Source organism: Eimeria acervulina, genomic scaffold (genome assembly GCF_000499425.1).
Source record: "Eimeria acervulina Houghton genomic scaffold, Eah_scaff295, whole genome shotgun sequence".
Lineage (NCBI taxonomy): Eukaryota > Apicomplexa > Conoidasida > Eucoccidiorida > Eimeriidae > Eimeria > Eimeria acervulina.
Window position 1 is genome coordinate 7,832 of NW_013547853.1, and position 22,845 is coordinate 30,676.

Sequence of the window (22,845 nt, forward strand, 5' to 3'; positions counted from 1 at the left end):
GGGGTGAATACGCGTTGTGGTGGTCTTTCAGCTTGCCTAAAAGAGTAACCTGAGAAGCATTTTCAGATGTTTTTGTGAGCGAATGCTGCAGGCGAACGCTGACGGGACACAAGGAGACGGAAGATGTTGTTTCTGTTTGCTCTTGGTGCGTTAAGTATCTTCAAGCTCAAAATATCATCATTGTTGGATCGTCAGCGGGGGCCCCCATTGGTGGTAAGGGGCATCCCCATCATCCCGTGTCTAGACATTTTCTGAATGGATTTGTTAAGGCTGCGAGCCACATTGTTCGTTTCTGTTGCACGTGTTGTGTATTCGATTGTTGCTGGAGATGCGGCGGGTTAATGCTGCAGGCAGTGCCGTCGAACAGTTACGAGAAATCCGCGGCTATGTTGGAATCGGCTATGTCTTCGGTTTTGCTGCATCACTCCTGTTTAGGTGGGAAGAGGCTGGTTCTACTGCCAAGATTCCCCTGCTCTCTGTACCAAGTGAGAAGAATAACGTCACAATTAATATACTCGAGTCACGAGCTGCATGCTGCTGGCATTGGTGCACTCTGCAGGGGACACTACAAGAAGATACTTCAGTCCTCGAAACCTAAATTATTCATTCATGGTGACGAAGACGGATTTACATCGACTTCAACGTTTATTAGTTACTTCAGCAGGTATGAGTGCCTTTGATTGGCTAGTACTCAACTGTCATGGTTGCTGTTATTGCACAACAGTGACAAAGCACCAGCACTGATGAAAACATGTTGCTTAATGCTTCACAAATACGATGCAAAGAACAGCTGGCGTCTATCCGCACAGACCAGTTCGGCACGAAGGTGGTTGGTTAGTGAAAGTGCTCGTAGACTCTTCAACTGTCATCAGTACACAAACTTGCTCGCGACCAGCAGCTGGTTATCGGCGTCGAGACACCGGAGTGCGGTATTTGCCTGCTGCAGTGCAAAAGAGCCAAAGGAAATGCGCATTATTCCAAAAGTTGGGCATTTTGAAATGGAGGTGTGTCTTTCCCCATAAGAACGGACGAAAGACGTCCAGCGCGTACGCTCGACGATATTTGTAAATAAATTCTTTCCGCATTAACTTCGTAATAGTCCTTACATTGTTTGTATATTATTCTAGTTAATAGGTAAAAATGAAACAGATACACGAACGAGTTGAATGCAATCTGTTTCACCTACTGCAGGACTGACCCTAAACCACTTGGTGCAGCAAAGCAAGCGTCGATTTTATTTGCGACGTTGTGAGCACAGGGCCCCGCGTACGACTCGTTCATGGCAACCGAAATCGTGAAGTTTATTGATAAGCACTTGTTAGCAGCAGTACAGGCTACCTCGGCTGCAGTGTCTTCCACAGCAACTGTAGGGATGCGCTGACAGAGAGCTCTGCTGTGCACACGCGGAGACAGCCGCGTTGCCCCTGCGCCAGTTGCTTGTGATGAGCTGAACAGCATGCATACTGCGCTGCCAAGAGACATGCGGCGGGGAGGAGGGTTGGACTTCAAGCAGCGCATTGCGGCTGCTAAAAACTGGAGTTGTATATTCGCCCATCATCATTTTGGGACTCGTTTTGTGCTTACGACTTTCAAGGGAAGATGCTTATTCGTTCTCTCACCAAGGGTGCCATCAATTGTGCTGCTAACCTTTCGAATACCTCATAGTACAGATGATCCCCAGTCTTCGGTCTTCTCCTTTTTGGGAACGTCAAGCCGGCCACTACCAGGTTTTCTTTTGTTTGTGCCACAGTGCACTGCATCTGGGACGGTGAAGCGCTTGGTTTGGTTTGGCTTCGTACAGTTGCGTGCAGATATGCCGGTCAGCGTGAAGCATAATGATGATGCGACAGCATAATTGTAAATTGATGCTGTGTCTGCATGCGCATTTATTACGCACTGCTTCGTACAGAGGAAGCACCAGGCCTGGAAATACTCTAACAAATTATATGCGCTTACTGCGTAGCTAAATAACACCAGCCCCGCACGCGCACGCATTCTTGTCACCCTGCGGGTTCAAATCGGTATAATCGCGTAGGTTACTTCAGATGTTCAGCTGTGCAAAATTGAAGGTTAAGTTGCTGCATCATAAGAGCCGGTATAGTTATTGTTCACATTGTATGCGCTTCTCTACAAGTGAGCATTTCAAGCAATGCCGCTTAGAATGCACTCGCCGCCGCGTTTCTCGGAGAACCTGTCTGATTGTCCTAGGGGGATGTGCAGAGACTCGCAAGCATGTCGCTTCAGTAAGCCAGTGTATTGAAGGAGGCTTAATGGTTGCCTGCTCTCGTGCAAGGCACAACTGCCTCCTCCCGTCTGCATACTTTACAGACTCTGCGTTTAATCGCTCTTTTCCACCTCCGGGCCACTCCATTTCAGCCCCAAGACTGAAGCGATGAATCCGTACGTCTGTGCTTGTTCTTCTAGGACCTGCAATCCAGACACCAGCATAGAGTGTGGTCTAAATTTGAGCGACAGACGTGCAACGCAACGTTCCTTTGCTAAACTAGGACTGCAGCGCACTGCCACCGCAACCACCCACCTTCATCAGAGGCTTGCCTCCACCATGACCTGCTTTTGTGTCAATGTGGGCAATCAAAGGGGTAGATGCAGGAGAAGAGTACCCCGCTGCACACTGCGCAAGAGAATCGCAGAGTAAAGTGAAGAAGATTTTAGAGCGGGTCCTGCCATGACAACTGCATACACCAGCCGTCCTCCTCACGACAAGTGAAACCTCTGCCTACTTAAATTTAAGCCAAAACATTCAAATGCACTGACCTGCAACTCAGCAATATACTTCAAAGAGTGGAATGGAGAGACCCGGTCGTCGTGGTCAGCTGTCATCACCAAAACAGCTGGCTGCACGTTGCTCTGCACGACATCAGGGTTGATGTTGTGAAGCGGCGAGATCCTTAATGTTGTTGACACGCACCACACATGCATGCGCAGCGGCTCTTCAACAAATAAATTTTATACGGTATTCTACTCACCGACAGGCGCCACCACAAATGGCAAGTGCGCTCAGCTGAGCTCGCTAAAACTGCATCAGTGGAACCCCATGATCAAGCCAAAGCACGCTACTCCCACGCATCCTGGGTTTCTACATACACGGCTCGGAGTTCAAGCCTACTTGTAAATATGCTTGAAATCTTCCTCTTTGTCAGGGTCGCCGTAGTCGCTTACCCTGCGTCAAAACCCACACTGAAGCCCACCATAGGCCCAAGCTGCAGGCTCTACGGTCAGCATTGGGGAAGACTGTCAAAACGACGCCGGACATTCGAAGCCCTGACGTCGGAAATGGAGCTGACAACGCAGCGGCGGTCTAACGCACTCTTAAACTTGCACTCTGGCGGTGTACTCCGTGTGGTTGGTTATATTTGCATGTCACTGGACTCGAACTCCAGACCAACCGCCTACCATTCATGGCCAATGCTGAATTTGTAACAGCTTACCAGGCATGACCAATGGTGAACTTGTTAAAGCGTAGAAGATCCATGACTCCCACCTTCGCAACCACGGCTTTAAACAGGTCAGGGCGTTGGTTTGCGCATGCACCCACGAGAAGCCCACCGTTGGAGCCTCCCATTATGGCTAGCCTGAGCGCCAACCTCTTAAAGCCACAGCAGTACATTATGTGTATTGTGTTATGTGTTGGCAGTGAACCTACAGGACCAAAATATCGTTCTTCTACGCAGCATAGTCACGTCTTCTTCCTAGTTCAAACGCGTCATGCAGAGCCAAAGACGAAAACTGCTGCATGAAATCACTAAGTTAAAGGCTCACTGGTCGGGACTTGAGTAGCCTTTGGCAAACAAATACTCCGCTGCACTTTGGAAATCATCGTAGCTGACCTGTGCCATAACGCCCAAAACATCAGGGCAGCGAGACAAAAGAGCGCACCATATGCATGCATACAAATATATACTGCATTAAAACGGGAAACACATGTGAATATATGCTGGCACGCGTATGGCACGCGTACACCACATATATGCATTAGACGTGTGAAAAAAAAGCAAACATGCAGAAATGAAAACTGCTTTGTGCATAAGCGTATGCCTACATTTCGGTATGTGCGTGGAAAGCTGAGCTCGCTACACGTACTTGTTTGCTCGCTTTCACTGCTGCTTTATACCAATCAATGCCATATTCGCCTCCTCCTCTTATATTGGGGACGGCCAGACCCAATCCCAAGTAGAGCGCGGAGAGGGCAAATGCGAGGGAGAAGTACGGGGTCAAGGAAATGTTGAACCTACAGCCCATCGTACGAGTGTAAAAACCCACTAATAAGTGAAATCCAACACCCACTTTAAAGTACAAGAAGTACAACCCCAGTGGGCAAAACTACATGTGTACGGGAAGGCACCCTTGCAGCAGCAAAAACAAACGTGGTTCTGTTCCCCGAACTCATTTTTCCAAGTTAGACATGCCAATACACTGCAGAGACGTCATAGCCGACGGAAGCAATGCTAGACTTCCTACGTCGGAGGAGGCGCACCCGCCGTATCCGTAGAGCAGCATTGGCTGGGGGCGCGGATCCACTCCCTTCTGCCGCATCAAAAACATGGGAATATTCGTCCCGTCTTTGCTCGTGTAGAATTCCTGCGTGACTTCAAGGTTTTCCAGCGGCAGGCCATCTATCTGCGCCACAAATAACAACAGGCAACTTCGGCGCCACCTCCTGGAATCTGTGTTGGCAGCCGCATGGCAACGCCCCCTGGACCCTGGTGAACTTTGCTTGTTCAACAAGAAACCAGACATTGGCGACGTTCATGAGTCCTGTTCTTTGCAACAGTCGCAGATCGCCTTGTTGCTGCAGTACCTGCAATATGGGCAGCGCCTACTGCTGCTGCTGCTGCAGCTCCTGCCGACGCTAACATATTCAACATGGGAGAAGGAGCAAAGGCAAAGCAAACATATCGTGCCAAAGACATACGCAGAAGTGTAAGTACTTACATTAGTGCGTCGAAGGACGGAAACGTCATAAGTGCCCCCGCTAACATCAACGTCATATATCACTTTGGGGGTGTCAAAGCTGGTGATGCTGAAGAGAAAGTGATCGTATTTCCTCTCTCCTGACATTTCTGAGACGGAGCCCACGGGTAATTCAAGTGCATGTATGAACGCGCCACTCAACTGATAGACGTAAAGCTTCGATTTCACATCCTCGTTGTAGTGGAGTACCATTTTATCCTGCGCTATTACAAGCACCTCTTGCAAAACCGCCTTTGCTTCCGGAACGACGTCAACCATTGGAGCGTCTGCACGCAACGGAAACTCAAGATGTAAACATGTGCACATCTTACTTAGCCATCGGCTGAAATCGTCCACAGAGCTGCAAAATTTTAACCAACTCCACCCAATGCACAACCTCAGCCCGAAGAATGCGGCTCAAGGCCGTCGACGAAGGCCGGCATTGTTCTCGACTTTGAATGATGGCACTACTCTAACACTTCAGCAGAGTTCCAGCAACAGTTATTACGAGCATTGCCTCCCTCCACATACACACGCACATGGCAGCCAAGCCCCTGGGACTCAGCACCTGGTTTTGCAATATCCATTTTAACTATCTTATTCTTGGGGGCGTCGCGATTTGTAGTGAGGAGAAAAACGGTGCCATCGTTGGCCACATACTCAAAACCGGCCTCGAAGTCGTCGGCGACCTTTACCCATTGCAAATCTGCGAAGGCCGAGGTAGGCGAACCCGCGCCAGGCAGTGCAGCGATCCACAATTTGTTTGTCTGCGCGTCTCGTGCAGCACACGCATCCCACGGTTCGCGACAAGAGTTCCAGGAGGAGGCCTTATGCCGCTAATCTTGGACCGCTGCACCCCTGGTGGCACCGCACTACGAAGCTTAATGGTACTGGTACATACGCATGCAAGTATTATTAGGGCTTTAAAGAGGCGCCTGCCTCTAATGGCATCTGCAACTGGCTACCTACAGGCTCGCAACTTCGCGAAATGCCGGCGACGATAAACTTCCCATCATCCGTCACATCCACGGAAGCCATCCACGTAGGTTCACTCGGGAACTCGAGCACCAAGACGTCCTGCGCCTGTGGAGTGCCCACCTCATGGCAGTACAACTGAAACGCACCCAAAGAGAGGCTAACTCAAATAGCCCATTTGCCCTACGTTGCAAGACTGTCTTCACGATCCCTCACTAAACAAATGCGTTAACAAACACACGACAACGCGTCAGTGTCTGTGGTGTGTTGACTTTCCTACCTTTTGATACTCATTCTGCGTATTCTCCATGCCATTTGCATCTGCGCCCTCCGGAACATCGTATCTATTGTAGAGCAAGTGAGTATTGCCAACCCACTGTAAACTCGTGAACCTGCACACCCGCCCAACCACCAACATCAATATGCAACGCATTGTGGGGCTTCTACATGTATAGCGTCAGCAATGGCGTTGTTTCATGCCCAGCAGTGTTGCACCTCTTGAGCGAAGTGTTTAGTACTTGGAGTACAGAATTTACGGTTGAGGCGCAAGTTTAGCTCACTTGGCGTGCTGCAGACGATCTCCTAGATGGCTGCCTGTGCTGGTGTCCATAATATAAATTGTGCGCCAGTCGCTTCCTTTATCCCCGCGGGTGTAGGCCATCAAAGAGCCGTCGTCCGTAAACTTGACCGATCCTGGGTGAGACATTACGGCAGGGAGCAGGTATAAGCTTGCACAAGGATTCTGTCGCGTAGTTAACCAAAATCTGCTGCGCTGAGATACTGCGTGCGGAGCTGCTAATCCTAGAACGCCCACAGAATACTCACCCACAGTTGCAGTACCGTCTTCAGTCCAGAGGTTTGGATCGAGAAACACTTCAGTGTTTTCGCCTTTTTTGTCAGCATGTCGGTGCAGAAGGGATTGATTCTGCAGGCCCGAGTTCCTCCAGGAGTACCAGAAACTGCCTTCTTTGAACGGGGTCCCGAACCTGCAAAGCGGTAAACAAGAATCTGTGTTTTGGATTTATTATAAAGCGTGCGGGCATGCGGCGCTAGTCCTGCGCTGCGTCAATAGTTGCAGCTCCTTTAGGAATTTGCGACGAGCTGCTTAAGGTCTTACGTACTTCGGGTAATCCTGAAACTTCGTGAGAGCCTTGAGGATTTGCTTTCGAACCGGTGTGTCCAAGTAACTCTCCGACACTTCATTCTGAGCAGCTACAAACGCCTTCGTTTCGTCGCTCTCGGGGTCTTCAAGCCATCTGCAACGCAGCCGTTGCAGTGCGCAGCCTGTGACTTTCATGCATTTGCTCGCCAACAGCGTAAAAGACAGTCATATTTAGAGGCTCCAAAAGCACATAATGCTGCTGTCACACATACCGATAGGGATCCGCCACGCGTGTGCCGAAGTGATCCTCAACATCCGGCCCACGACGTGCACGCGGGTAGGAGAGCGTTGCTCTGGGCGCCATATTCCGGAAGCCTGCTGTAGGCGCAGCGGAAGAAGCACCACAAAAGGCGCATGGCAGTGCAATACCAGATAGCAGCTGAACAAAGATGACACCGAAGTCCCCTCGTACCCGGTGTCCCCTGGCTCTACAGGGAAAGTGCACTGAAACCTTCTAAACCTCCCGCAGAAACTGCACAATTTCTATAAGTACTTGGGCCGCAAGACCTGGTCGAGCGGACTGTGCAGTGTACTCAGTTGAAGGCTCCATGTTACAAAGAGATGGAACCCCCTAGGCTCATCCTGTTCGCTTTACCTTGATTCACCAATGCACGCTTGTGTGTGACGTGCGAGCAGCGAACTCCACCCTGCGTGAAAGGAGAAGAAAGCAACAACGCTGTTAATAGGTCCTCCAAGTTTACCACGGAAAGCTGCCGCTGGTGATCCCGTCTGAGTCGCTTACTGCCTGCGAACCGAAGGCCCACAAAGAGCAGAAATTATTGCGCAAGCCAGGTGCTGGTCGGCAAAAACGTGGAAAAGTGACCATGCTTGGTAGAAACTGACGTTATTAGTTTCTTCCTAACAGCAGCGAGAGGAACTACCGTTCGTCCATGAGGGCCCCACGCATTCGTCGGCTCCGTGCAATTACAGATATTGAGTCATTCGCAACCTTCTTTGGAGTTATTTGACAATATTTAGTAATTCAATTAAATGGGAGTGGGTGGCTTGATGAATATGTACTTGATTTGGTGGTGTAGGGCCGCGCTCCAGCTTTCCCGACACCTCTTAGCTTTCTACCAACCGTCGACGCAGCAGGTAAAACCATAAATGACGGAAAAGTCACCGGCCGAAACGTGAATTGGATTATTAATGTCAATTAAACTCTATTTATGCCTGTATGAGCAGTAGAAAGTGTTCTGTTGTGGCCTGATAGCCCAGCCGGGTCGCTTTTCCTTCATCTGTGCTTGGCAAGTGCGTACTCCTCGTTTGTTTGAGCTCCTAGGCCTAAGCTACTTCTTATTCATTTTGTATGTGGGATGAGTGCATTGCTGGTATGACGATGTAGTTCTCTTCCTGCAAACGCAATACAACGCCCTTCAAAGAAGCATCTGTGTTTGGTAAACGTTAAATCAGCACAGACGACCTCTAACCGCGACGTGACACGCAGTTGTTTGATGGGAAAACAATGGGAATAAAGAATTGATCAGTTTCTCTACAGAAACAATGCCATTCGACGCATGGAAAGTTTCCAGAGAGTTACTCCACTCACTGAAAATGCTGTGGATATTTCGTCAATGGTGCAGAGGCAGTAAGGCAATGCCCGCATTTAGAGAGTGTAGAGCGTTAGTAAGGCGCGATTTCCACCAATGTACACTGCCGGCGAAATGGCGCTTGAATGGACCCACAGAAGTGGAACATCGGTTCTGCTGCGACCAGGGAGGGAGGATTTGCAAAGCTGCAGGATTAACTACCTGGAAATGCATAGGGCTTCAAAATAATATAAGGAACAATAAACTTAGCGTGCCGCCCAGTACTGCGCTGAACGGCATGGCCCATGCCACTCAGAGGATCAAGCCGCACAAACTCAACTTTTGCCTTCATCAAAAAAGGATTTTGAGGGGATATTATCTGCTGCAAGTTGGGTTGACGATGAGACAAGCACCTCCACAAGGAGCATAGCTTCCAAACAACAACCCGGCTCATCGACACAACTTTTAAAACAAAAATTTTAGCGTAGTAGCAGAGGCACTGAGAGTGCCAAGAGGTTCTTGTGGAAGCCAAAAGACTGTGCAGTAAAAACCACAATAAGAGCGTTCACAGCGACGCAGGGTGTACCTTTCAGCTTTGCTGCCGCTTACGCTGTCCCGTAAGCAACAACCATTATCAGTTGTACGAATAGAGAGGCTCAGGCACTTGCGTATTTGTACCAAAGGTGCACATGTGTGTAGGTGCTGCGCCCATATAGACAGAGGGGGGAATAATGATGGTGTTGCCTGCTTGTGAAACTGCGCGGAAAAAGCCCTCGGCAAACAAGGACCAAACCAGCATATGGCCGGTTGCAGGATGTTGGGTCCGCATTAGCCTGCGTTGATGGCAGGTTCCCAAATGTAACAGGGTGTGAAGAGGAACAGGCGATGGCAGGCGTTGGCGCAGTAAGGGGCCAGTACATTTGTAAGCGCAACTCCGTTGGCATTTCCTGTGCAGTGTTTAGGACGATGCTGGGTTTTGTGTAGCGCTTCTTCCCCGTCTGAAGCAGCGATTTTCTCTACTCAGTCACTGTACAAGCGAGGGGGTTTGGACGAGCTAGTGTTTAGCTTAGCTGACGACGGGCGTAGGAGGACGCGGCTAGCTGCGACGCTGCAAAGGCGCATCACTGGTCTTTCTGCGATTTGTTGTTGATGCCGTATCAAGCTTGAAAGAGCGACTGCTTTGTGAGACACTTGAAAGTTGATGTCCCCTGCTCGAGGGGTCGATATTCCTTTTCGGAGCAGTAAAATCCATGGAGCGTTGCCCTCTTTTTTTCAATGCTGCATTTCGCGCCAGGCGACATGCAGCCCCTTGCGCTGCACACAGACCCCCGCCTTTTCGAAGAATGCCTCCACCGTTCTTGAACATTCGTTGGCATACTCCTTCGTGTTTCTCAAGAGCCTCGTCACGACCGAAGGTGCGGCCACAGTGCTGACACTGTTTGTTGACCCCCATATCGCTGCACTTGGCGAAAATAGCCTGCAGGTAGAAAAATTGACGCCGGATGAAAGCTACATAATTTTGGCTACCACCGAATTCTTCCCCCCCAAGCCATACACGACGGTCGCGTTTGCTCTATTTTTCGGACACGGGGATCAGGAACTTGCCTGAGCTTCTGCTATCTCCCTGGGGTCACCTGCTCTCGCCATTCTCATGGCCGCTCGGAACTGAGCACTCTGTTGGGAGGAAACGGAAACAGGGCGAAATGATGCGCTATGTTCGTGCATGAAGCTTGTGAATTGAATTCTTGTTGGCGGAACTGGGGTTGCCCACAAAAGTGCAACTCACTTCACGCTGCCATTTCTTTTCCGTACGCTTTTCTAGCCTGAGGAGTCCGCAGCTTAGCGGAACAGTTAAAATTACGTTTTGCTTCAACATAAGCTGAACCTTCAAAAAAGTACCAAAGCGCTGAAGGATCTGCAACTTTCCCTCTGTAAATAAGGGAATCGTGTCAAGGTCGCAGCTCCTCGCCTACGGTTTGGATGAGAGTTCCCCTCGTAGTTTCTGTACAGTCGAGTGAATAGGGAGTCCTGCTTCCTCCACAACGCTTGCCAAGCGTTTCCTAGTCATGTCATACGTCTTTCGTCGTGTGAAGAAAACCTTCCCAGATCACGCACACTCATTCACGACTTGCCGGTAGTTGCTTGCGCCAAACAAAACAGGAAAACGCCCTTAAGGGCCAAATAACTCTAAAATTGAAGCTGTGTGCAGTTTCAACAGTTGAAGGCAACTCAAGTAATGGTGGGATTTGCCAGATGCGAGTAAAGAGAGTGCGCAGTATGTAGTAAAGAGCGTAGTGATGCTTCATCCCTCATCCCAAACAATCAGACGTACCTTCACACACACCTTAACATGCTTCTCGAATGACTTGCTGGCGAAGGTGCGGTGACAATAGGGACACTAAAATGAGCCACACGGTCACATGGTGGTTCACGAGTGTCAACCAGTGGGCAGTACACCAATGAGTCCAAGAGGGGTGTTAGCTAATTGCGCGTGGGAGCGACAAGTGGCAGAAACGACGAGACTCAGAGGAGTTGCAGTGGGATGCCGACTTCTTGGATTTCTTGGGGTTCATCCCCATTGTTTGCCTCAAGGGGGAATGTTGCATTCTGGCTCCCTTGGCTTCCTGAGAGAAACTTGTCGAGGAGAGGATCACCTTGAGGCACGGCTTGGTCAAATGTGCCTCGACTTGCCAAGAAATCCGGTTGCTCTCCCGTGTTTTGCTGGGGCCTGGGATAACTAGCAACTGCGCGCGGGGTTTCCTTGGAGCTTGTTGAGACATACTGTGTCCCTGGCGTTTTACCCAAAGTATTCGAGAGCCGCTTTGCAGATAGGCTTGGAGTTCTACTCGACCCTGGCTGTCCATCGAGGTACTGGTCGGGTTGACGAGCGTGTGTGCTGTCTCGATGACGCACTATGTCCGCTGTTTCGTATGCTGATTTCATGCCTTCCATCAGGGCTTGGAACTCTCCGTGTTCCCACGCAGCAGGAGGCAGCGAACCCTGAGGCCAGCCAAAGTTGTCGCTCCTCTTTGGGGATCTGTCACCGTTGTCTTTGGGGCAAGATGAGGGGCCTATCCCTATTGAAGCAGGCGGAGCAAGACGAGCAATTAGTACCCCTCTTTACCCACCACTAGTCTCCAAGACATTCATGTTGTAAGCAATCATGTAAAAAATACTGATGCGAAGAAGTTTCAGCCTACCAACTGCGCCAAATGATGCCGTTTGACTGTCTACTGGAGCTTCATTCAACCTGTGCACTCCACCCACTCCGATGCGTCCCCAGACTTGGCGTCAGGAAGCCCACTCTAGCTGTGATTTTTGCTCTACTTGCCTCTGGATGAATCGGAACTTTAACTTGTACGCTGTGTGGCTTTTGCTGCATGCTGGCTAACCTCCATTCGCCAAAAAAAAGCTAATCAATGCATGCAGGCAGCATTACTCGCCTGGGTTGTCGAGAGCGTTGACGGTATTGACTACTGCGGATAGAGTGCTTCAACAGACGTATTAGTCGCGTAGCTTGCAAGACCTCTTGCGGTGTGAAAGTGTCTATATCATCATCATTTTGATCGAGCGGATCTGCATACGTATGATATGAGGAGAAAAGGCAGGCCGTAGGCATGTGACGACTGGTTGCAAATTTCAGCACAGCCGTTTTGGCTGCGAATGCTGTACCTCTGTGTTGAAAACTGCAGCGGGAGATATAAGTATTGGGTATTTTTAACGTCAGGTGGATGCAAAGGCCCCATCAGAGGCGAAGCATCCAGGTTCCTTTCAACATCATTTGAGCGAGGGCGAGAAGCTTAACTGACGTACATCCATTATGCTGGTATTTCTCACGGGATAAGTTTGATAAATGGGAGATCATTTCATACAGTTCGTTTCCAGCGGAATGGGGCGCAGCTACGCCGGTAATTGGCTCAGCGCGCAAGTATCCGTGTTCGTTTCCCTCTCCCACCCCCGTAATAGATCCAGGAGAAGGCTCAAAAATAGGTGGTCGGCTCATTATATCGTGAAGCGTCATCTACAGGAGATTCCGTCGCAGTAGCTGTTACTCGGGGAGGTGACCTTCGGGTCACCTAGCGCAGGTCTGTAGCTATCATGTACAGGCTGAATGCGATGCGCCTTTTCCTTCGCACCCATAACTTTTCCTGAATTGATCAACCTCTTATTTTCCAGGACAAACGGAAAAAATGCGCCTTGCTGGACACCGCACTGCAAGCCACAACGAGCGAAGAGCATGCACGCAGTGGCTTGGCATCATGGGGGAGAAAATGGGACAAATATGAAGGGACGCCGAGATAAAATCCAGTTCCTGTTCAAGACCTCGCCCCATCTGAAAAAACTATTTCATCGTGCCCAGGGAAAGCGTGCTGCAACAACACTTCCTTGCATTAGTTTTCACTGCTGCAACGAAGTGACTGCTCGTAGCGCACACACAGTGGGCATTTCACTTTTTTTTTCGAAATGGGGGTGAATTTAGCCCACACATGAGCTATAATGAAGGCAAGTCCTCTGCTTCAATGCACTGGCAGCCAGTGAGTTGGGTGGGCGGGTGATCGTGCGCAGACAAATGCCCAGCACGGCCGGATGCGAAGGGAAAAACCCACCAGTGCAAACGCACTGAGCTTGCTGCTTTAGTACATTGCAGTTGCTAGACAGTAGGAAGAAAAACTTTTTCGTTTCCGGCAGTCCAGGCAGTGGCTGCAGCCTTGACTGTCACGTGGCCCACGTAAATAGCGTGAGTCCCACACATAGCAAACTTCCGACTCACTTTACGTCGGGCAGTCCTGTTACTGCAAATATGTAAAGCGAGCTCCCTCTGCTGATACTTCTGCCTATCTTCAAGCGCAATGCTTTTAGTGGCGATTGGCAGGCTGATCCATGCGGCCTTCACTTTGGTTTCCCTTTTTATCCTTGTTCTTGGGTTGTAAAGACACGTGCCCAACAAACCCCTACACTACATGTGGTCCATTTTTGCACGAATGTGCGCATAGTTACTTAGCATCTTCGCGTAATCGACATTATTCGGAACTACGCAGTGAGGACGACGTACAGGCGCCCCCACAATGCTCAGAGCCTAGCGCGTTTGTTGCTCTCCTAACTGAGAAGCTGCACACACAGCTATTGATACTCGCCGTGTGCAGTTCAACAAGCGGAGCGTTCCTCTCAACAGAGCAGTGACAGCCGTAAGCAGCTCGGCAGACCCTTAAATGCATTTTTAGCTTAACCGCCTCCTCTGTCAGCAGCCCTCACAGCAACAAGCTTGTCTGTGGTTCGTCTCAAAGAGAGGATAGGCTAATTCGGCCTGACAAAACTCGGACATGTTTTAGACTGCATCTCCGGCACCTCCGAGCACCGCTTGTACTCATGGTGCAGAGCACCATTTGCACTCATGGTGTAGTTCGCAGCGGGCCGTCACAAGAACACTCCATGCACGCCCGACGAACCCAGCAGCAAAGGCGGAGAGAATGGCGCATATTACGTTTCTGCGCGTATAATAGCTTCCCTGTGGGCGTGGGGATCCCCACACAGCAAAACGGGAGCTTTGTAGAAGATTCCCACCTCTGCTGCGGATTCTTGCACAATCTGTTTTCCGCGCGCAGCCAGCATAATTAAAAACATACAACAGGATATCTGCGTTCACTTCATCCCGTGGGCCGACTACATACTCTGCCATGGGCCTTGAAATAGGTTTTAAATGTGTTTATTATGCACGAAGACAAAAAGGCGTTTCAGTTGAGACCCTCGAGGGTAGTGTGCTGTGTGCCAGATTCGTCATATGCCTCCAAGTCCATAAAGCCCTCATCTTGGCGCTTTGCCTTTGCCACTGCTGCGGCAACTTCTTCCTTAGGGAGTCCCTCAAAAACGGCAGCTGCGAGCTGGGCACCCGAGAGCCGTACGTACTTCCCCTGCCCACGCGCTCTTCTCCAGGTACCCCCCACAAGCCTGTAGTTAATGCGAGCGGCGAGAGGGGACTGAAGGCCTGCGGAGGCATTGCTGTTTGTCGTTGCTTGCTCTGGTGCAAAGAGGGGCCCATCTAGACTGAACAATCCTGCGTTTTTGCTCCATTTTTGCGATTTGCCTTCGTTGCTCTTGGACTCGTCGCTTCGCTCAGAAGCCAATAAGAGGCGTTGGCGAGCCTTGAAGATCTCCACCTGCTGGCGGCGGCGGATCAGCCGTTCCTCTCGGATCTGCTTTTGCTGTTTCGCAATGTGGTAGTTCCTCTGCGCCTTCTCCTTCTTAGGTCGCGGTCTGCAGGCATATATCCCCGTGTTGCTGGAGAGTCCCTTTAGTGTGGGGATTCCGCAGGTCATCCAGAGGTTAGGAGGCCAAGGGTTTGCGTTGGCCCTGTAGTAACCTGTCGGGCAGTTGCAGAGGAGAAAAGAAAGCCAAGGAACTCCAGCTGGTGCAGTGAGAGGTGCCAGTTCACAAATGCCTTGACGAGGCAGTGACCGAACCAACTGTACAGACGTCAGAAAAGAGGCTGCATATGCCGTTGAACTGCTCAGACAGTGCAGAAGGAGCAGCAGAGCTGCCATAGTGGCCTTTTAAATAAAATGAAAGCATCACTCACAGATATCCGCAACTCCAGCTGCACCCCACCACAAACGTCCCCAACTTGAACTACACCCTCAACAGCAGCGAGCGTCAGAGTCCAACCATGTAGGCTTCGGCAGCCTTACATCAGAGTCATCTCCTCTCACAAGAAGGTGTTCACACAAACAGATAACTCTGCAAGGCTGTGCCCAAAGAAATGAGTGAAAACCAAGAAACTGCTCGTCGGGCGCGCAGTTCAAACCCTAGATTTTGTTTTTAAAATCATTCCCCTAAAGGTGATCTACAGGAGGCGCACATATTAGTGAATTAAAAGTTATTATTGAACAAGCTTGCTTTGGTATCCATAAATAGCACTAGTTCAGGGCCCCAGTCGGCTGCAGCGGGGGCCCCTCCTATCCGAACTAGACTCTGCCGTGACTGCGCAGCTCCACGGAATTATACTTTGGAAGATCTTAACTAGTTACAATTAAATGGAGCATTAATCCGAGCTCTTGCAGATATTTTCCCATTTCCCTTCAGTTTCAGCTGCCACCATACGTCTTCTCCACCCCGTTCCCCCCACTGTACGAGGACCAGCGGGGAAGGCCGTTATGAGATCTGTTTATCTAGAGGCTGGCGGTATACATAGAAACATTTCAGTCTAATGACCACTCATCATATCCTGGGCCCTCGCATCGGTTGTTATATCGCTGAGGTTACCTCATTTGAGCTTGGCTGCATTCGATCTGTATTCAGGTTTCTCGAGTTGTCCCTGTCTTTTGGGGAGTTGCGTCCTGTCTTTCATCACTCCGTGGGATTTCGACGTCTTTAATACCTCTGCTGGGAGACGTCCTCCCTTTATCTCTCCTCCCTCTTTTGCGTGCCTTTTTCGTCTTAAGCCGCTCCCAGCGCCGCCGCCTGTAGCCTGGAGCTTCGAATCGAATGCTGCTCCCTCAGCTTATTTGTCGGCTTGACCATGGGGGGCAGGCCCAAGCCCAGCGAAGGCTATGGGCTCTGTTGGAAGCCGGGGAGGTCCCCCGCTTTTATCGTGGCCTGTGTTGAAGAACGGGCTGTGCGGAAAGGCATCCGAGTCTTCAGTCCCCCTCCCGTTTGTCTCTGGTTTATTTTGTTGCTCTTACTGTCAGTGCTGGAGGAATTACGTCCTGCCGCTGCTTTTTCTCTGAAGGGGCCCCTCTACACCACAGCCATTCCCTCGCGTCCCAGTTGCGGTGGCCCCAGATGCCTGACTGTGTGCCCACAAGGCAACAGCCGCCAGGGGCTGGCACACGAACGATGCGCCTCTCGGCTGCTGCATCAGAGTATAACTAGGAAAGGGTGTCCTTCAGGGAGAGACGGAGGAGGCATGAATACACCCGAAGGCGCCACTCAAGGGGATCTCCGCCGTCGCCTTCCGGCCTCTGCTGCTGCAGCCGAAGGCCCTGAGCGCGCATTGGACAGACAGCCCAGCGAGTGACTCCCACAGGCTAAACTCTAAACGCTAAACCCTTCATCGGACACGCAAGTTTCAATCTTATTCTGGGGGCGTCCTGTTGCCAGTGTGCGCGGCGGTTCAAAGTCAGGTTTTGTTATATGCGTATAAACAGTTTAAGTGTATATACAGAAGGCTCTAGGTGTACAACTCACAGCCATGCTTCCTAATGGCTCAGCAGTGGTGGAAATGTGTAATATGTATTATATATATATATATACATATATGTGTATGCATTGTTGGTACAGGCCGTTGCCCGTGTGCGGTTCTCAGCACAAGGACTCGCAGGGTTGATGCCTACATACATTTGCAAGTATCCATCCAGTCTAAACGCTTCCGTATTTGTGCCTACGGGCCAGACAGACGAACATCTCCTTTGCTGTTTCGTGTGTGGCAACATTCCTCAGGTCTCACAACCCAGCGAGCCCTTCGAGGGCTGAGGTTCAGTCGTTCTTCTCCTTTCTGTTGGCATCCATCTCTCTCTCGCAGCAGCAGCGACAGCAGCAGCAGCGGGCCCTGCCAAGTCTCTCAGAAGCTGTGGATGGCGTCTTGTTCCTGGCGGCATGTGCGGTGTCTCCCCACTGGGTCTTAAGTGTTTCACCTTCAGGACAGAGGCCAGCTGGGATGCATCAAGGATACCCAGGGGCTGCGAGCGGAAGGAGCAGCGCACAGCAGCAACAGCAGCATGACTGGCTGCTGCTGTGCAGCCCCTCTCCTAATGCACATCCGCCCGAAACCTTGCCTGTGCGGGCCGTCTCTGCATTCATCATTTCCCTGCGACAACTGCTCCCCAGGTAAAGCCTTACTAGAGATGTTCATTTCTAAAGGCCGTATCAAGAAACTTCCTTTCTGCCTTTGTTCCTCCCTCTGTCCTCTGCCTACTGCATGCGGGCCCCAGTCGGGTGACTGACACTGTTGCATATCTCCCCTTCGGGCGTTTCGGGCTGACTGCGCATGCAGCTTGGTGCTTGTACGGGTTTGTTTATCTTTGGCTATTGCCTGCGCAGATTGCCACAGTCCGCTATTACGCGACTTATTGCTCCTCTTTTTGCCCTGGGTCGTTCAATAGGTTTGGGGCCTCATGCCCCTGAAGAGGTGCCTGAAGACGTGCGAGCTTTGGCAGAGGCTTTGCGGCTTCTGCTGCATGGGGTGCTGCAGCGAGCTACAGCAGAGGCCCCAACGCTGCCTCCTGCGGATACGGTGCAGAGAGTTTCGACTGTCTGCAGCGCACTGACTGACTGGAACAAAAGACTCTCCTCCACTCATGCTAGCAGGTTGGTGCCGTTGCTACTGTTGGGAGCTCCTCGCAACGTAGAGGGCTTTATCCAGGAGGAAGACCTCTTTGATGTACCGACCTCGGGGGACCCTGGCGGCCCCGCGGCTGCTGCACTCGCTGTGGCACTGCACCGTAGCGGGGCCCCTTTGCTGCCTTGGGATATCTTGCAGGCGACCACCAGCATGATAGAAGCCTCTGCGGCAGCAGCATGCCACAGGCTTCAAGGCGTTGGTGCATCTACTCAGCGCATGCAGGGAATTGTCGAGGCCCCTGTCCGCCTGCACCAGCGGAGAGACGGCTCACAAGAGGCCCTTCCACAGCAGCAGCAGGAGCAGCACCCATTGAAAAGCGGGGCGTTGCTACCAATGAAAACAGCTGCTGAAGAGCTGCGACAGCTGGTGACAGCGAGGTCCTCCTGGTTGCCTGTATATTACCTGTTGATGCGTTTAAGTGGGGGTATTTGGCTGCCGGCAGTGCAGCAGCTGGCGGAAGCTGCCGCTGCTCAAGGGACTCGTTTGATAGAGCTCTTCATCTCTCAGCAACAAAAGCAGCGAGGCCACGGGGAAGCCGAAGAGACGCCAACTGCTGCCTGGGCTGCCGTCGGGCGGATGCTGCACGTGGAGATGCAGCAACTCTCTATTTCGTTGGCACGGCTCCACTCCCTTAGGCCGCTGAGAGGCATGGGACATTTCGCTGCTGCTGCAGTGGCGTTCGATCGATTCCTTCACGAGCAGCATGTGTCGTCCTCACCAGGTAGAGGGCTACCGGCAGCAGCAGGAACTTCCGGTGAAGCTGGTTTGGCGCCTTTGAAGCCCCTGCTTCACACCTGCGAGCCCCCGCGGGACCTGAAGGAGGCCGAGAAGAGAATCCGCTTCTTCTGTTCGCTTGTCACCCTTGGGGCTACGGATCCTTCTTTGGTCCCAGGTGTTGCTGCCTGCCTTCCCTCAGACGCCCAAATCAACTCCTTGGCTGTTACAAGCACCCAGCAGCCGACGCCGAAACAGCAGCTCAGCAACTCTCGAGGAGCAGCAGCGGCAACGTGCGCGCAGCATCTTCCCCTCAAGCTGCTTCAGCGCCTGTTATTTGCATGCAGTTGGATCGGCGAGTGGCCCCTGGTAGTCATGGGCCTCAAGCTCCTCCGTCACCGTCTCGACACGCTTACGCTGCAGCGCCTGCTGGGTGCCAGCACGGCTGCATCCAGCGGTGCAGGGAGCAGGAACACTGAGCAAGCTTCAAGCAAAGGAGCAGCAGAAGACGATGCCGACGAAAGGCACACCGCTGAACTTGTGGGGAAGACGCTGGCACTGCTGCAGAAAAACTCGAGCGCGAAGTGGCGCGTGCTCAAAGGCGGAAGACTCTCTCGGTTTTCTGCCTTGGCCTCTTCACCTCGTTCTCAAGGAGAAGCCACGCAGCTTCAGGATGCCCTGTGCAGCCTCGCCTCAGCAGCTACTCTATGGGCAGCAGTCAGCGGCTTCGAAGGGCAACGACCTGAGGACATCGCTCTTCTTACCTTTTCCCTGATACCCTTTTGGATCCAGGAGACTTCTGAAGGGGCTGCTCCAGTGCACACGCAGCAGCAGATCCAAACGATCCGTGCTGCGGCAGCAGTGGCTGCTGCTGCCACCGCCGAAGGTGACAAGGACAAACAAGCGCTGCAGCAGCAGCACCGTCAACGTCTGCAGGAAAGACTGAATATCGCAGCGTTGATTGGGAGCTTGAAAGGATTTCACACGTTCTCTTCGGCTTCGGGCATATCTACAGCCCGATATGTGGACTCCTCAGCTGTGGAAGTATGCGTTTCCCTGCCCTACATGCATGGTTCATTCAGGTTTCCTGCGCTGAGCGCCTCAGACCCCTTTTCGGGTTGCCTTGTGTTCGAATATCTGGCTGCGTTTCTGTTTATCTGCCTGTTCTTCTTGTTTCTATGCGCAGTTTTATCTGTCAGAGTTGCGCGAAAAGAGGAGTCCTGGCTTCACAGCGTGGCCGTCCCCCCTTCTGTTTCTCTTGGCATACAACATCCTCCGTCTCCGCCGCAGCAAGGGAAAGGATACTTTCCGAGGGTCCTCCGACGCAACCACAAACACAGCAACAGCATCGCCAGATGCAGTTCCGGTTCCGGGGCGCTTGATTGGCGCTGCTGGTGTAGCCCAACAGCAGCCACAGCAACTCAGCAGCGAAGCTGAGGCAGCGGCTGCCCAGCTGCTGCTTGGCGTGGTCGCTGCGATTGAAGAAAGCGTATCATTTCCGGATGCAGTCAACGCTTGGTACCGTGAGGGGGGCCCTGGGGGCCCTGCTGGCGGCTCTGCTAAGAAGGCAACTTCCCCTGGAAATACGGCTCAGCCGTGGACTGCTGCTTCAGTTGCAGCGACTCCCGAGGGTACGCTTGCACCGGGGCAAGGTGAAATTCGTCGGGCCGGAATGCGAGAGGTGGGATCCTTCTTATGGGCTTTGAATCGCGCCGAAGGGGGCCTGGGCGCCCCTGAAGCCAAGGATACCGCTGCTTTGCTCTCTGCTGCTGCTGTCGCTGCATCGGAAACGCCGCCGTCGCCCTTCGGGAACATTGAGCGGCACGCGAAAGTGTTAAATCTGCAGCAAGCAGCACGCCTTGCAGCCCACAACATCAGGCGGCCTGGTGGCTTTGCTGATAAGCTGGCGCTGTACTGTGAGGCGGCGATACGAGCAGCTAATGACTGTCTCCTCCAACCCGGAGGGCTACTACGAACATCTACGGCGTGCCCATCGGATACGGGGAAGGGCACGCAACCGAGATCTTTTGGCGCGCTTGCTGCTGCTGCTGCTTCTGGGGTAAATGCAGTAGCTGCAAGCGGAGAGGCACTCGGGGGGGACTACCGCCCTCAAACTGTCCTAGCTAGTCTGAGGAAGTATTGTGTGAATATCCCTACAATCTGCAAATCCCCTATGTCGTTGCGGCGGCAGGAAAGACCCCCTATGAGTTGGGTCTCTACTGCTGGCGTGTCCCTCGGGCTATTGCTCAACTTCTTCTCCTCCTGCAGGACGGAGGCACGTTTCCATATCTTGTGGGTCACCTCCGTGGCACGGCAGTGTTCGCCGCACGTCTCGTTGATGACGACAGAATCCTTGTGTTGTTACTGCTGCTGTTGGTGCTGTTTGGTGCAAGGTGTTTGCTGGCTGCAGACTGCTTCAGTGCTGCGTATTCCTTGTGCTGCATGCGCTGTGTTTTTCTGCAGGTCTGGAATCATGCATGCCCCACTTTTAGCAGCGGAATGTGGGCTGCTACAACTGTTTCATTTGCTGCGGCCGCTGGCTGCTACCGCCCGCACAGGCCTAGCTGAGTCAGAAGTGCTCGATTCTGAAAAAGGGGATCTGGATCATTTCGACGATTCTCTTCGATCTGCAGCAGGCGCCTGCGACCCATCGACGCTGCATTCACCAACGGCTGTGCAGCAGCTGGCTGACCCGACCAATAGCAGCTGCGGTAGTAGCATGCTGCGTTTACTGCAAGGCGCTGGCGCGTTCCTCTTCGCTGTGGCTGCGGCACTGCTACGGCACGCCCAAAGCATTTCAGCCCTTCCGTCAGACTCGCCGAGAACTGCAGCACAACTGCAGCTGCTGCTTTTAGCGTCTAGCGATTTCGCAACTCTGCTGCACGCACACTGCAGCTTCACAGCAGCAGGAGCAGCAGCGACCCAAGAGAAGGCCCAAGGGGCAGGCAATTTTCCGAAGATCTCTGTGGTGACAGCGTCTGCGGAATTTCGGTGTGTGCTACAGGAGCTGCTTTCGATATTCAGCAGCCTTGTAGTTCGCCATGCGCCGCAGATTCGCGAATCTTTAGCGCTGCTAGCTGCAGCAGCAGAAGCCCTTAGCCTTTGCGGAAGATATGTTCCCCTTCCCTCGGGCTCGAAGAAGGCTCTCGAGGCCTTCGCGTCTGCTGCCATAGCAGCCCTCCGTCAGCCAACTCCCTACCAGGCAGGCCAGCGGGGGGCCCCCGGGACACCGTCCTCTCAGGTACAGCGAGGCGGCGGCGCTGAGGAACTCAGGAGGCTCGCCACAGCCTTGGAGGCACTCAAATTTGTTCAACTGAAGTAAGGAAACTCTTGTTAAAGGATACAACTGTCTAAAGAGGCACGTAGAGGAAAGCTCTGGAGGGGTGAGTACCCAAAAGAAAACGCTAAGGACTCCCCGCCCTGCCTCCCTCTTCCAAAGAAAGTCTGTTGTGTTGCCTTCCGATTGTGCTAAACTCTCCGCATAGTTTTACTAGAGGGGTGATCACTGCAATATGCGGCTCTCAGCCCTTCTGGCGGTCAGTGAACAGGAATGTAGCTGGGGCTGTAGGAGCTTGTGTGGCCTCGTGCCTCCTTCCACTTGACAGTCATAGTGGCACACTCAACGCCACCTCTAAGTCGGGTCCGTTCGTTCTTTGTAACGCCCACAGCTGCGCATTGCATGCCACCTACAGGCGTACACTCCCTAATAGATGGAAGCCTTGTACTGTAAAACGGCGTAAACAGGCTATCTAATCTTCTCTCTAATGCTGCCAGCGCAGGAAACCAGTCAAGAGAGTCTTTCCCAACCCACGTTGAAGCTGCAGGGAAGCAGCTGTTGAAGCAACTAGCTGGTGGGGGATGTCAGATTCCTGCCTCAGCAGCCTGCGCTTTCCTGCGATAGGGCTGTGCTGCGGTGCCTTACGAGAGGCAGGAAGGCAACTAGGAACTAAAGGCCTCGACTCTCGACTCCTACAAACGCTTGCGGCTGCGTTTAGTGCCAGCCAAAAGCTGACTGCCTGACTAGGCTGCTGGAGATCGATCAGGCACTCACCAGCGCGTGGCTGTACTCGCGAGTGTGCGCGACGCCTGAGCCGCTGGCGGCCTGGCGCAGGCAGCAACAGAAAAATAACCGTTGCTAACCACCACAGGGAATTTACCTA

General features: G+C 52.2%; 4 protein-coding genes across 4 annotated transcripts; 1 reads left to right on the top strand and 3 right to left on the bottom strand.

Moving 5' to 3' along the window:
- Positions 1 to 2,337: 2,337 nt before the first annotated feature.
- On the bottom strand, positions 2,338 to 7,412 carry EAH_00031330 (prolyl endopeptidase, putative; the record flags this gene model as incomplete). Its single annotated transcript, XM_013392400.1, has 16 exons — positions 2,338 to 2,427; positions 2,540 to 2,632; positions 2,776 to 2,908; positions 3,128 to 3,181; positions 3,450 to 3,593; positions 3,781 to 3,848; positions 4,102 to 4,249; positions 4,496 to 4,638; positions 4,954 to 5,258; positions 5,540 to 5,738; positions 5,941 to 6,084; positions 6,227 to 6,338; positions 6,507 to 6,639; positions 6,772 to 6,932; positions 7,068 to 7,202; positions 7,321 to 7,412. The coding sequence occupies 16 exons, from the start codon at positions 7,410 to 7,412 to the stop codon at positions 2,338 to 2,340; spliced, it is 2,154 nt and encodes a 717-aa protein (XP_013247854.1).
- A 3,748-nt stretch (positions 7,413 to 11,160) lies between these two features.
- On the bottom strand, positions 11,161 to 11,783 carry EAH_00031340 (hypothetical protein, conserved; the record flags this gene model as incomplete). Its single annotated transcript, XM_013392401.1, has 2 exons — positions 11,161 to 11,714; positions 11,762 to 11,783. The coding sequence occupies 2 exons, from the start codon at positions 11,781 to 11,783 to the stop codon at positions 11,161 to 11,163; spliced, it is 576 nt and encodes a 191-aa protein (XP_013247855.1).
- A 2,586-nt stretch (positions 11,784 to 14,369) lies between these two features.
- On the bottom strand, positions 14,370 to 15,176 carry EAH_00031350 (hypothetical protein, conserved; the record flags this gene model as incomplete). Its single annotated transcript, XM_013392402.1, has 1 exon — positions 14,370 to 15,176. One exon carries the CDS (start codon positions 15,174 to 15,176, stop codon positions 14,370 to 14,372), a length of 807 nt encoding a protein of 268 aa, XP_013247856.1.
- Positions 15,177 to 16,150: 974 nt separating this feature from the next.
- Positions 16,151 to 22,007, top strand: EAH_00031360 (hypothetical protein, conserved; the record flags this gene model as incomplete). The annotated part of the gene is made up of 5 exons (XM_013392403.1): positions 16,151 to 16,644; positions 17,071 to 17,457; positions 17,671 to 19,729; positions 19,872 to 20,977; positions 21,149 to 22,007. The coding sequence occupies 5 exons, from the start codon at positions 16,151 to 16,153 to the stop codon at positions 22,005 to 22,007; spliced, it is 4,905 nt and encodes a 1,634-aa protein (XP_013247857.1).
- Positions 22,008 to 22,845: the final 838 nt, after the last annotated feature.